The sequence below is a fragment of the Lissotriton vulgaris genome, chromosome 3_2, assembly GCF_964263255.1.
Source record: "Lissotriton vulgaris chromosome 3_2, aLisVul1.2, whole genome shotgun sequence".
In the NCBI taxonomy this organism is placed as follows: domain Eukaryota; kingdom Metazoa; phylum Chordata; class Amphibia; order Caudata; family Salamandridae; genus Lissotriton; species Lissotriton vulgaris.
The window spans coordinates 158,806,612-158,821,770 of NC_141690.1; the positions used below are offsets into that span (position 1 = coordinate 158,806,612).

The following is a 15,159-nucleotide window of genomic DNA, read 5'->3' on the forward strand; positions in this document are numbered from 1 at the left end:
GTACTATCACATGCATCCAATACTACCACATGCCTCCAATACTACCACACGCTCCAGTACTGCCACATACCTCCAATACTACCACATGCCTCCATACTACCAGATCCCTTCAATACTACCATACGTTCCAATACTGCTACATACCTTCAGTACTACCACATGCCTCTAGTACTATCACATGCATCCAATACTACCACATACCTCCATACTACCACATCCATTCAATACTACCACATGCTCCAATACTGCCACATACCTCCAGTACTATCTCATGCCTCCAGTACTATCACATGCATCCAATACTACCACATACCTCCAATACTACCACATACCTCCAATACTACCATACACTCCAATACTGCCATGTACCTCCAGTACTGTAGTGTAGTTTCGATAGTACCCTTTCATGCAGGACCTACGCTGTTTACGGATAACATATACTGTGGGCTATATGGCAAACTGAGTCGGTACACCCCCACTGAATATGACAGCCTATGTTTTTGCATTAGCTAGCTCGCAGTGCTACTAGAATCTCCTGTTATCAGAGAGATTAGAATTAGCAACTTCAGAACATAATAACCTCAGAGGCGGGAAAACAATATAATACTTTTCACCCAGTCACTCGTGCTAGCTTGTTTTGCTCTCAGAGCAATACACAGAAGAAACAGTTGAGCATGTTTACAATAAGAATTTATTGTACCGTTGTTCTTCTCACGTAAGATAAGTGTGCTGCTATAACTGTAACACAGTAGCAGAGATATAGAACCTGCAGTACAGTGAATAAAAATAAATAGTATTGTTCTACTATTTTGCAATATTCATGAACACATACATGAATATGAAATGCATTTATAAAATAAAGTGCGTACTCATGAGATGCCTGTCTAGATGTACCTAAGTGTATGTGATTAGGTGCTATGAAGCCTAAGTCTAAGAACCTAAGCCTTAAGAGCTAAGAATCCCGCTAGGATTTAGTCGAACACCCATACCTGAATAGTGAGAGTGTGGTACTTCGTCCTGGACTCGAGTTGGACACCCCACAAGGGATCGCCATACCACTGTCAGCTGGAGCGATGGCATGCTGGAGCTGCAGCGTCTCTGGTCAGTGTGTCCGCCTTGAAGTCTCGGTTCCCTCCTCCCTACTGATAGCAAGAGGTGCTGTATTTATACAGTCTAGGTACGTATGTTCCCCATTGTTCAGTATGAGGATGACGTTGGGGATTAAACCTTGTATGTCGATGGGAGAGGTGAAGTGGACCTCCTGTAGAGTGTACTCATAAATTATTCATATGTGCTAAGGATGACGTATTAGCAATATCGATTGGGAAAAACCCACTCTCGGCATGGAACTAGGTGAAAGGTTTAGTCCATAAAAGGCTACAGTCCTTATAAGGCGTTATGTCCATACAAGGTAGTCTGTCCTTATTTGGAGTTATGTCCTTATAAGGCTCGCTCATATGAAATGACGGGAGATGATGTAGGGAAAGTGTACAATGTTCCCTAGACCTATATCAGGGTACCGATAAAAAATATAACAGTACTACCACATGCCTCCAGTACTACCACATGCATCCAATGCTACCAAATGCATCCAATCCTACCACATGCATCCAATACTACCACATACCTTCAATACTACCACATACCTTCAATACTACCACATGCCTCCAATATTACCACATGCCTCCAGTACTACCATATTCCTCCAATACTAACACATCCCTTCAATACTTCCACATGCCTCCAATACTACCACATGCCTCCGATACTACCACATGCCTCCAATACTACCACATGCCTACAATACTACCACAAGCTCCAAATCAGCCACATACCTCCAGTACTACGACATGCCTCCGGTACTATCACATGCATCCAATACTAACACATGCATCCAATACTACCACATACCTCCAATACTACCACATGCCTCCGTACTACCATATGCCTCCAGTACTATCACATGACTCCAGTAGTACCACATGCATCCAAAACTACTGCATGCATCCAATACTACCACATCCCTTCAATACTACCGCATACCTCCAATACTACTGCATTCCTCCAGTGCTACCACATGCCTCCAATACTACCACATGCCTCCAATACTACCACATGCTTCCAATACTACCACATCCCTTCAATACTACTGCATACCCCCAATACTACCACATGCCTCTAGTACTACCACATGCCTCCAGTACTATCACTACCACAAATATAGATAGCCCACTCTCCATCTTATGGCCCAAGTTGACCACATGAGGTCTTGCATCCATCCTCCCATCCCCTTCCCTGGCAATACCACAGTTGGACTGGCCATACTGTCACTCTGGCATTTTCCTGGTGGGCTGCAGGTCTGGAGTCTGCTTTCACAATAGCATGCGTCAAACATGACCTTTTCCATCATTGTAACTGAGACCTCCTGCAGTGGGGACTGGTTTGACAATGTTGTCCAGGGCTGATTATGGTTTCCAGTCCAGCCGAGGACATGGCTACCTTCATGGATGCACCTGTGTCCAGATCCAATTGGCGAGACCGTCTGGCATGTATTTGGGGTTGTTGCAACAGTTGTATTGTTGTAGCAAAGAATACTCTGCCTAGGCTCTCTTTATATGGCATACTCGTTCTATATATATAATCGCTGTTCCTTTAATGCTGCTGAGGCGGCCAGCCCAGTCGATGTAACTTCAAACCCCTCGTGGTGGCGGCCGCTTCCCTGAAGCATGGAGAAGTCATTATGTGCCTAGTTTGTGTCATAGCAACACATAAATATAAATATTAACCACTTGAACCTGTATTTTTTGATTTTAAGAATTATGAATGAGAAAAATCTATCAATGTAAAATAACAGGGCTGGAGTGGCGAGAGCCCATGAGCTTTCAATGTGATTTCTGTGCCCATTAACCAGTAGTCAAAGAGGTAGTAGTGAAGTCAGCAAATGCAGAGTGCTCCCAGGGGAGACATCTTTTATTTGTACCTTCAGGTGCTTCAGTAATTTGCAAGTGCTACTGACATAAAACGTAATGAGGTGAAATAATGAATCCCTTTGCATCAATGTACAGAACCTACACTTAGTAAATGCATGATATGCAGGAGAGCTGTGTGCAGTACAGAAGGGAAACTGACAGGGAATACAAATGTTTCTCTTTTAGACAAGCTGGAAAAGAAGAGTTATGAGGACAGTGTTTATTTGAAGCGGTGGTTGCATGTGCAAGGCATGGGCACCTATCTTTGGGAAACAGCACAGAGAGAAAGCAGGAACTTGCAAGAGTCAGATAAAAGTGCAGAGAGTGTCTAGTAGTGAATTAAAGAGGTAAACATTTAATCCGGCCGCAGACTTTTGAGTAGGACCTTCAGTCTCTTTTATTTACAAATTAAGCACTGCATGAGAATGTGGAGTGGGGTCCAGAAGAGGAAGAAATACATGATGTTCTGGCATGGGGTTGGTAAAAGGGGCATGTTGAGATGACACCTAGATGTTTCCACTAGAAAGGGTGGGTGAAAAGGGAGTGAAGTCACATGGCAACTCTAGAAGGTGAATGGGTGAAAAGATCTTGAAAAAACATTGGCAGACCAAAAAGGGAGGAGAAAGAGGCAACCAAGGGATCTGGGTGACCCTGTAATCGCAGGGGGGGAAAGGGGGGCGGAATAGGCCCTGACCAGCAAGTGCAGGGCCACAAAGAGAGTTTTGAAAAGACACTAAAGGAAAAATTAGGCCTGAAAAGAGGTTTTTAAGGGGCAGTGCTGTAACCTGGTTTAGAGGTGGTAATGTGTAACGAAGCATTGGTGGCTGCCTGGAAGTAGAAGTGGGAAGAGGGACTGGAGCAACTTAGGTGATAAGGGAAGAATCGTAGGTGAACTGGAGGAAATTGTGGAAAGAGTCAAATATCCCATTGAGAGGTAGGAAATAAGCAATGAGATACATTTGGACAATATCTAAAAAGGAAGCAAGGGCAGGGGTGTAGCGACGTGGAGGAAAGTCAGCAGAGAAAATGCAGTTGCACATTGGTTGTATGTCAGAATATCATTAGCAAAAATATTTTCTTACAGAAATTCTGTGTCCCAAATTTTGTTTTCCAAAATATTGTGCAATTAGCTGTAGATTTTATCATTAATTCAAATGTGGCAATATTTTTGTAAATTATATTTAAGACTCCATATTTCTTATAGACGATATTTTGGTCATGATTTTAAGCTTTCATACCATGAAAATTGTCTCTCATTTGTAAAGTGACAAAACTTGAGATTTGAGAAGGTGTAAAAGAATATTCTATGAAATGTACCTGCATGTGCCAAAATGCAAACAAATGTTAATGAATTTCAAGACACTGACTCAAAATTGAGGGTAATTGATATAATTACTCTTGATATTTGCACATAGATTCCTCTTACATTAAGTGTCTAATAAAGGCCATCAAAACAGTGAACATTAATTGTTGAATATAAAACCAAAAACATGTGTTTCTTTCTGCAGATTCAGCATTGATGAAGGGCAGACCTGGAGCGTCCACAACTTTACTAGCACGTCTGTCTTTGTAGATGGGCTCCTCAGTGAACCTGGTGACGAGACTCTTGTCATGACGTAAGTTTTTGGTTCTGCAAAGGTATTGTGCATCATCGCCGGCATAACTGGACACTAATAATGTGAAGGATGGTATATTAATATATTTTGTTATTTATGTTATGTATATGTGTACAGCGCACAAATCACCCTTGAGGGTAGCCTGTGACGAAGCAGGAGCTGAGCTGTATGTGCTGAGCCATGGTTGGTGCTAGTTGAGGAGCCAGGTCTTCACTTTCTTGTAGAATGCTCTGATGTGCAGAGACAGATCATTGCAGCTTTTAAGAATGAGGTAGGACAAGTCACGACAACCTAATATGGGTCTGCGTATGCAGAGGAGTGGGGGGAGGGTTGATGCAAGTGGGAGTCCGACTTAACGGAGTTATCTAGTAGGTTTGTGGTAGTTTAAGCGGCTGTTGAGGTACTTGGTGCCAATGTTCTGTTATGTGTATTTATAAAACACACTGTCACCTACGAGGGTATCCTCCTGATAAGTAAGACTTTGTGTATGTGCATGAGGAGTTTGAACAGTGCCCATTTTTTGATTAGGAACCAGTGGGGCTCTTTGAGGTCCGGGGTTAAGTGAGTACGGGGTGGGAGGTTGAGGGTGAGCCTGGCTGCTAAGTTTTTTGTGGTCTATAGTGGATTCCTGCATAAAGTGCATTGCCATAGTCCTTCTTGCAAGGAATAGATTTACTATTAGATTGCGGATTTAAGAAGCTAGTTGTCTGTGGAAGACTGCTTTTCTCAGGACATGAACCATTACTTACTCGAAGGTGACATGCTTCATCATTGGGTTCCCTCCTCACACCAGGACTACTATGTACCTGGTGTGGACTACAACTTTCTTATGTAGAGGAGCAAAGGTGTTTTAAGTTAAATGAGCAATATGTTCTGAGAGAGGGTCAAAGTGCAAGCAAAAGAAAGATGTGGTCTATCCCACGTCCAGCGAAACCATAAAAAATCAGCTCAGGTAAGGACGATGTGAGATTGCCCTTTTTTAGGTCTTAGTAGATGTCATGCGGATCTTGAGCCATTACAACACACAACATAAAGAAAAGCTGATTTGGGTTAGTGCCCCAAAGCAATTGGCGTGTTGTTAGTGAGCCTTCTTGTTTGACTCTACTGTTATTCTGTCATGGCCTAGAGCATTTGTTGGGTGTTCACTTTTTTAAACTATATGTGAAGAAAGTAGTGTATTATGTGGGATCTAACTGTGAAATACACTAAAAATACTGACTTGGTATGTTGGGTGTGATGATGGCGAAACGCAATATTGCTAGGCTGTGGGGTTCTGATGTACTGCCTACGCTCAGGGACTGGTGCAGGGACATGGATGAAACTATGGTGGCCGAAAAAACGGTATTTGTCCGCCGTGGATGTCCTGGGAAGCTGGAGCAAATATGGGGTGCATGGAATAAGTTCAGGGGTGATGTATGCGAACCCCCGCGGCTGGACGAGGATGAGGTTACCTCAGATTGAGAGTTGTATTTGTGTACAGGTCGCTGTTTTATGGCTGCATTCCAACCTACTTGAATTCCTACTGTTTTATGGTGCTATACTGGATGGAAAGTGATGTACTTACTCTATATGCTCTATGTTGATCCACTGTATGTCTAATCGCCTACCATGTTCAATTCAATAAAAACATGTTAAAAAAAAAAACTGACTTGGACCCAGTCAGGCTTCTTTGCTAAACCTTAGCTCAACCCTAGGTAGCTGTGGCTTTGAGCAGTTAAGCTTAAACTAACTAATAAGTATAATGTATTTTGAAATACCAAAACAACAAAATAAGAAAGTCGCATAACACAAAAGAAATCGGACACCAATTTATACAAATAGATCTTATTTTCATGAATCTTTAGACAAAAAACAAACAAAAATGACCAGAGGGTTCCGGAGATATAGATTGTTAAACTTGGCATCTTTGGCGTGGTTTCCTCTTACTTTTTGCCTCTATCTCCTTTATTTTTGATGGTGTGCTGGATTTTGTTTTTGCTGGCTTAGATGCTTTGGGCACTTTGCCACTGCTGATCAGTGTCAAAGTGCAAGTACTCCCTGTGTAAATTGTGTTTACAATTGTTTCTACCTGATTGGCATATTTGATTTACTGGTAAGCCCCTAGTAAAGTGCACTGAGTGTGCCAGGGCCTGTAAATCAAATACTACTCGTGGGCCTGCAGCACTGATATTGCCTCCCACACGAGTAGCCCTTAAAAGGTATCTTAGATCTGCCACTGCAGCGTCTGTGCGCAGTTTGTTAACTACCTTGTTGCCCTGGCAGTGCACCAACTTGCCAGGCTCTAACCTTCCATTTTCTTCCATGTAAGGTACCCCTATGGTAGGCCCAAAGTACATACCACAGTATATGTGAAAGGTAGGACGTGTACTGGTGTGAGTGACATGTCCTGGTAGTGAAATACTGCCATTTCGTTTTTTCACTATTATAGGGCTTTCAGCCCCATAGGATAGAAAGGGAAATCATTTGTAACATCTTACAAGTATAACTTCCCATTGGGACAAGAAAGGGAAATAAAGTTCAGGCTCTCTGAACTCAGAATTTAATAACACATGTTTTAGTAAAGATGGTTTTTAAATTGTGTGTTTGAAAAAGCCACTTTTCGAAAGTAAGTATTTTCTTGTTTAACCATTCTGTGTGCCTCTGCCTGTTTGTCTATTGACTGTATGGTTTTGGAGTGACAGGGGCTGAGAATATGCAGTCACTGTACACAGCCACTGGGTGTTTGAGGTGTGCCTGGACCTTCTTGGATAACTCAGAGCTGAGTTGAATAGACCTTGGATGAATTTAGAGTAGTGAGAGGAGTTTTCCTTGCACCTGAATAGGGTCTGTCTCCCTTTCACAATGCTGTCTCCACCCACTGTAGTCATACTGCACCAGTGAAGACAGAACTGGTTGGACTGGGCTCAGAGACCCTTGCACAAAGAGAACAAAGACATTTTCGGTATAAGTATTACACCTGAAAGCCCAGAACATTTGATTATTTCTGTACTCACTGGACTCAAGAGGAACCTTTGCCAAGGAGAAGATCTAAAGAGCTGGAAGGAAGAATACTGCTCCTTTGCTGCGTGCTGTGTGAGGTTGGCCTGCAGTTGCCATTTCGGCCAAAGAAAGGATAAAGACTAGAACTTTGCTGTGAACCTGATTGAAGAAGATCTCCAAAGGCCTGTGTGTGCTGGTCTCCTGTTCTGAAGTCTCAGGGACACAAAGACGTCACCCCCAGCTCCCCTAAGCTCTGTTGCTTTGAGTTCTGACCTTCCAGGAGGTGCCTATTCTAGTTGTGGGCCTCTGGAGGTTGTCCCTGCTGCTGGGAGCTGGAAGAGAAGAAGAACTGAAGAAATTAACTCATCACTCTTTTGCAGCAGTTTTCCTGATGCAGCACCACTGTGGAAGAAGAATCGCCATGCATCGCCCCACTGCTGCAGAACCGATGAAGCGCCTGTTGCTGCTGCAAGACCCGACGTGTAGAGGGATCGTGGCTGAAGAAATTGACGGAGTGCCTCTCATAGTTGCTGTATCGATCGCCAACACATCTGAGATTTCCACGCATCGCACCTGTGTGGCAAGTTTTCCCGACGCATCACTACCCCTACAGACCGGATTCTATGCATCAGTTCTCCTGCGTGCAGCAGAAATATCGCCTTGCATCCCCAAGTACTCAGGAACTGACACATCTCTTTGTTTCTGAGGCTTCCCAACTCTGATGCTATTTGGCCTTGTGAATTTTGAAGCATCTACAGGTACTTAATGAGAAATCATGCATTCCATAGTTTTCTTAGGACCCAGTTACTTGAAATCTTTGAAAAGTCATATTCTTATTACATGTATGTTCATTTTTTGTCGTTTTGGTCTTGTTGAGTTTAGATAAAGATACTTTATTTTTCTAAACTGGTGTGGTGTCCATTTGTGGTGTTATGACTGGATTACTGTGTGTTTTGAGTACAAATACTTTACACATTGGTTTGGTATAAGGCTGCCAGCCTGTGCCAAGCTACCCAGGGGGTGAGCAGTGGTTATCTAAACTGTGTATCCCCCTTACCCTGACTAAAAGCAAGGGTCCCTAGTTGAACAAAGGTACCTACCTCTGCCAACTTTAAACCAGCATTTCTAATATAGTTGTTTAAGTAAAACATAAATTACAGATTTTCACTCAAAATGCAAACATGCATTGGTGACTACTGTTGTTAGCGGAAACTTTGGAAACCTTTTAAAAAGTTGTGTTTGTGTATTCCATCCCGCTTTTGGCAACCAACTCCAGCAAAGAGGAGGTCAAGGGGCCCGGTAAAAAATTCTAGGAAAGTTACCCTGTCATCAAAGCAGTCTCAAGTCCAGTTCCAGGCAATATATAGGTGAACTGCCATAGACTTCAATAGAGTGGCCCTGATCCAGAGTGCTGTTTTGGCAATGGGAAGCTTCCTGGGGCTACTCCTCAGTCCAGAGTATAAGTGCCACAACTATTGATGTCCTTTGAAATCATCATAGGTCCAGCCAAAGTCCAATTGCCAATGGTCTACTGGTCTCTGATCACAGCAAAACCAGCAGTTCACTTTTGTGATAGCAAGTGCCCTTCTGGGGTGATCAGCCTGCTCTCCGACAACTCTCCTGGGTCGAGCAGTCTCAGATGTAACTTTTGAGCACCTTGACATTGGTCGTCCGGGCTGCAGGGCAGCAGTCAGAGGTGGTCAAATGACTGTGGCTACTGACTGGCCAGAACAGGCATTTTCAGCTTTTGTCACTCATAAGCTGTAATAAGATAACAGTCACCTGACTCCTAAAGTTCACTTCTTCTGTGTTGGGCTCAGGGGTGACGTTTCCATGAGCCAGGCAGCACAGGCACAGTTCTCCCGCTGCAATCCCACAGATCAGCAGTTGCAGTCCAGAGGTTGGTGCAGCCTTTCTTGTCAGATTAAGGGAACAGCAGGTCAATCCTTCTTTGGTCCTTTCTTCAGTTCAGATGTAATCTGAGGTCTGAGTGCAATGGGTGGCATATTTATGCCCAGAAAGTGCCCTCGTGGATTCCAGCTGTTACTAGCCAATCTGCTATCAGGACCTTTCGCACCGAATGCCAAATTTCTACACTGTGTGGCATTTATCTATCACAGAGTGCACTATTCTGACCACTCACAGGATGGCAGGTCTCATTTCTAGGTGTTTGGAGCTTGGTAGCCCACCCTTGAGGTCTGGCTACCTGAGGAATAGATTCCCACAGAAAAAAAACGGTGTGCAACGGTTACCACGCATTTTTTACAACGCGGTACCGTTAGCACGCTACTTTTACCACGCAGGTCACTACAACGAAATGCGCTGGGGTGCGCTCCAGGATAGTAAATACTTTAATTTACTATCCAACTCCTTTCCCTAGAGTCCACGGGGACTGGAGTTGGAATAGTAAATTAAATAATTTACTATCCAGCGCCCCTCCACGCAAGTCGTTGTAACGACTTGCGTGGTAAAAGTAGCGTTGTAACGGTACGCGTTGTAATAGTACGCGTGGTACCGTCATACATCCAAAAAAAACGTTTGACAACTGGTCTCCCATCTCTATCCCCAATGCCAACCTGTCTACCTTAATAAAAGAGCAGGCCCTCTCATGTTTGTTCACCATTTGCCCTTCAAAGATAACATCACCTTTGAAACTTACCTTTTGGGCTCACACACTGTGTCGCTTCCTGCCAGGGAGAGGCAACACCTCTACAAATGGCAGACCTCTATCTTTCTCCTAGGAGGGCAGAAGACTGTCTGGTACCAGCATCTGTGAATGGCCACTGGAAAACTTAGGCAACAGAATGACAATTTTCTAAAAGTTGCATTTCTTTGAAATTTACATTAAATTCGACTTGGGCATCAAGTTGGGTTTAATGTAATGATTACATTGATACCTTGAAGTACCAGCTTTAGTAGTCTCATTCAGAAGTTAGCTCAGCTGAGATTTCTGCATATAAGGAAAGAAGTTATCCTTTTGTTAAAAACCCCTCACTCACCAGCCTAGGGGTGACATGCTTCATCATCGGGGTCCACCCTGGCGGCCTAGCGTCACCAGGGTGTGCTACAACACCTGAATTACAGTGGAGCAGGTTGTGAGTGTAAGTGCAGAAAAAAGTGTGTTAAAAATTGTCCTGGTTTAACTTATTGGAAGGATAGGTGGGGCGAGATACTGTGAGGGTATATTAAGGCCGAGAGTATCCCCTCACAGTAGCTCGCCCCACCTTTTTAATATTGTCCAGTTACTTGTAAATAAAATTTATCCTTCAACTAAGTTAAACCAGGACAATTTTTAACACACTTTTTTCTGCACTTAAACTCACAACCTGCTCCACTGTAATTCAGGTGTTGTAGCACACCCTGGTGACGCTAGGCCGCCAGGGTGGACCCCGATGATGAAGCATGTCACCCCTAGGCTGGTGAGTAAGGGGTTTTTAACAAAAGGATAACTTCTTTCCTTTTGTCAGTTGACCACCTCATTAGGAATCTCTTTTGACCTTCCAATGATGGTACTCCTCTCTTTGTTTATTAAGTCCTTCCACAGGGCAACAGGAGTACTCTCCGTTCATTTTTGTGAACACGATCCCTTGCTCTCCCCTTTGTTAGCATATTTTCTGCATATAACCCTGTACTTGTCAATGGGGTTATTAGCTTTTCAGCATTAAAAACACACATTTCTTTGTTTATTTAGTCCTTCCACAGGGCAACAGGAGTACTCTCCGTTCATTTTTGTGAACACCATCTCTTGCTCTCCCCTTTGTTCGCATATTTTCTGCATATAACCTTGTACTTGTCAATGGGGTTATTAGCTTTTCAGCATTAAAAACACCAATTTTAGGTTTATACTGTTGGGATATATAACAATGCATGTCCTACTTTTAGTATACATCGCCATGCCTTGGGACTCTGTATGCCTGCTGTAGGGGTGAACATATACACTAAAAAAGGGAGGTTAGGGCCTTTACATTAGATTAAATGGCAAAGTCGAGTTAGCAGTTTAAAACTGCTTTAAACTGCTCTGCCAGTCCGCAGTTGTAAGTTGGGAGACAGGTTTTTAAAGTTATGCCAGTTGGGTGTAAGCCAATGAAACATATACGTTTAAGGGTTAGAGGTAGCTGTCATTTGTAAATGCATTGACTCCTTTCTGAAAGTATTTATGAAAATGTGTTCCACAAGATATAATATACAACAAATTAAATCCACAAATAAATATGACCAAAAATAGTGACGAGTTGCAATAGTGAAAACAACAACTGCTGAACAAACGATCATTAAAAAAGCCATGCATCCTGTTTCATACAAAAACGCATTTGTAGGAACATAATCATTTGCATTCATACATGTTCATACATGCATGTAAAACACAGTGATTTGCTATTCACTTCAACATATATCTATTAAAACATTTTTGTTAAGCTTTATTATTATTTCATTTGTGCCTATAAGTGTATGTTAGCCTTTGTTTCCTGTTTTTCTATTTAATTTATTTCAGGAGTACATAATTCATTACTGTTTTATAAAAATCATGCAATCAATTTATAGTTATTTTATTTAAAATGTTAAGTTTTGTTTAGAAGCACTCATATTCTGAGCATGCCAGTGGCAAACTCAATTAACTGCGATTTTTGTCCTCGAACAAACTCATGTTTGCAAATGTCACCCATGGGTAGCAATTATACTTTTATTTTGAGTAATATAGTAATTTTCACAGTTTCGTAACAGTTGAGGCCATTCAGTTTAGTTCACATTTTTCTATGCTCTAGTTTATGTATTATGTGTTTCTGATGTACTAGTAATTGGGACTTACACTTCTAGTACTCCTTCCATATTGGTTTAAGAAGTAAACCAGGGGTAATCCTCGTTTTCTCCTGAAATCCGGTGTTAATTCAAGAGTCAGGCACAGTAGGTTTTTGTGAATCAGATCCCTGTGCTTTGCAAGGTTACTTTGCTATTTAAAAATAAGCCATTTATTTTAAAATTCATTTTTTCAACATCGGGTTGAGTAAAAATATGTCATGACCTTGAGCAATGTGATTGTGCATGTGTCGCAGATTTACATTTTGGAGTTTGTCCAAATATCTAATTAAATGCAAAGTCACCCTTGTATAATCAAGCCTGGAGCTTTCTTTTAATGTAAAACAAAACGCAGCAGTGGTCACACGTGAAGTGAAATTTCTCCGGGCTGCTCCCCCTGAATTGGTGAGATGATTAGGCTCCATTCGAAGAACAAGTTGTGACTACATGTTGAAGGCATGGTGTATAATGGTGCCATGTATCAGGCAGACCGTATGTGAGGATGAAATTAATGAGGATATGTGTTTTTGTGTTGAAGAGGCAGTGAGCGTGGTGGTTGAGTTTGTATGCGGGGATGCAGTATAATGTTTAAGGGGGTAGTTTCTGCAAGAGGATTGCTTTGAGTGTGTGTGGATAGTTTTACATTGCAGTTTGAGACATTGGCCTGATTACCTGTATTGGTGCTATGCATCTGTTAGACCTGTTAGGCATCTTGGTGTGGTTTTTCCCGGTCCTTTTGCCTCTGTCTCCTGTATTTTTGCTGTGTGCTCGATTTCATTTCTGCTGACTTAGATGCTTTGGGCACTTTGCCACTGCTGATCAGTGCCAACATGCAAGTGCTCCCTCTATAAATTGTGAATATGGATTGGTTTTTCCATGATTGGCTTGTTTGACTTACTACTACCACCTAGTACAGTGCACTGTGTGCGCCCAGGGCCTTTAAGTCAACTGCTGCTAGTAGGCCTGCAGCCCTGATTGTGCCACCCACGCAAACAGCCTTTCAAAGGGGTCTCAGACCTGCCACTGAAGTGTCTAGGTGCAGTTTCTTCTGCCATGTCGACCTGGTAAGAGCACCCACTTGCCAGGCCCTAACCTTCTCTTTTATTACATGTGAGTCCCCCCTAAGGTAGGCCCAAGGTCCCCTTGTGGCCAGGATGTAGTGCATGTGAGAGGTAGGAAATGTACTGATGTGGTTGACATGTCCTGATAGTGAAATACAGTGTATTTTCTTTTTCACTATTGAAAGGCTATCTGTCCTATAGGATAGAATGGTAGTTTATTCAAAACATCTTATAAGTATAACTTTCCATTGGGACACAATATAAAGTTGGAGATTAGTATGCCTGAACTCAGAATTTAAAATGCACCTCCTTTTGGTAAAGATGATTTTTATATTGTGTGTTTGAAAATACCACTTTTAGAAAGTGGGTATTTTCTTGCTTAACCATCCTGGGTGCCTCTGCTGGTTTGTGGATTGACTGGCTTTGGAGTGGCAGGGGCTGTGGATATACATTCTCTTCAGACAGCCACTGGAGGGGGGGGGGTTGAGGTGCGTCCTGCCTCTCCTGGATGAGTCAGCGCTGAGCTGAATAGACCTGAGCTGCATTTAGAGTAGGGGGAAGAGATTTCAGTCCACCTGAATAGGCCTGGTCTGACTTACACAAAGCTGGACCAGAAAGGGCAGAACTGGTTTGGACTGAGCACAGGCACTATTTGCCACCAAAGAACCAAGGAAAATACTGTATAAATATTGGGGCCCAGAACTTTAAAATACTTCTGGCCTAGAGAGAAACCTCTGCCAAGGAGAAGAGTTGGGAAAACTGAAGGAGAAGTACTGCCCCGTTGCTGTGTGCTGTCTGCAATGGCTGTTTCTGCCAAGGAAAGGACAAAGACTTTGCTGTGTCCTGTTTATACTGCTTGAAGATTTTCAAGGGCTTGAAGTAGAGCTTGCCTCCCCAACACCCGCCAGTAACGTCACAACCTGCAACGAAGCCATAGCACCACTCGTGAAGTGCATGACGCATCTTCCCAACTTGCACAGCAACACGACATTGGCCGACGCCAAACATGGGCAAAACTTACGAATTTGCAATCCGTAAATTTGCGGATTTGCGAATTCGCGATCCGCAAAATTCGCGAATTTGTGCGAATTTACAGATGTTTTTATTTTTGTGTGTTCGTGGGGCGATTTGCCTGTTCGCGGGGCGCTTTGTGTGTTCACAAGTTTTTTTTGTGCGAGACCGCATGCGCCCTCTGGTTCATCACTGCCACCCTCTCGTTTTTTGTGCCCTTCTGCCCTCTGTACCACTCGTTTTTGTGCCTTTCTGCCCTATGCCCCACTCGTGTTTGGGCCCTTTTGCCCTCTGCCCCACTCGTTTTTGTGCTCTTCTGCCCTCTGCCCAACTCGTTTTTGTGGTCGTCTGCCCTCTGCCCCACTCGTTTTTGTGCCATTCTGCCCTCTGCCGCACTCGTTGTTGTGCCATTCTTCATACAAGGACTTCATAGGAGCCCGGGGGACACTTCTCATTGCTTGGGAAGTGCTACCTAGTATACTTCTTCCCTCTGCCCCACTCGTTTTTGTGCCATTCTGCCCTCTGCCCCACTGGTTGTTGTGCCCTCTCTGCCCTCTGCCCCACTCGTTTTTGTGCCATTCTGCCCTCTGCCCACTCTTTTTTGTGCCCTTCTGCCCTCTGCCCCACTCGTTTTTGTGCCATTCTGCCCTCTGCCCCACCCGTTGTTGTGCCATTCTGCCCCTTGCCCCACTCGTTTTTGTGCCATTATGCCCTCTATCCCAGTCGTGT

General features: G+C 43.3%; 1 protein-coding gene across 5 annotated transcripts in view; it reads left to right on the plus strand.

Moving 5' to 3' along the window:
• Positions 1–15,159, plus strand: part of SORCS2 (sortilin related VPS10 domain containing receptor 2) — a 2,087,100-nt gene that overhangs the window by 1,828,205 nt on the left and 243,736 nt on the right. For all 5 annotated transcript variants that reach the window (XM_086964129.1, XM_086964126.1, XM_086964127.1 and 2 more), the window contains exon 14: positions 4,478–4,585. In XM_086964129.1, coding sequence (XP_086820255.1) covers positions 4,478–4,585 — 108 coding nt within the window. The remainder of the gene's footprint in view (positions 1–4,477; positions 4,586–15,159) is intronic.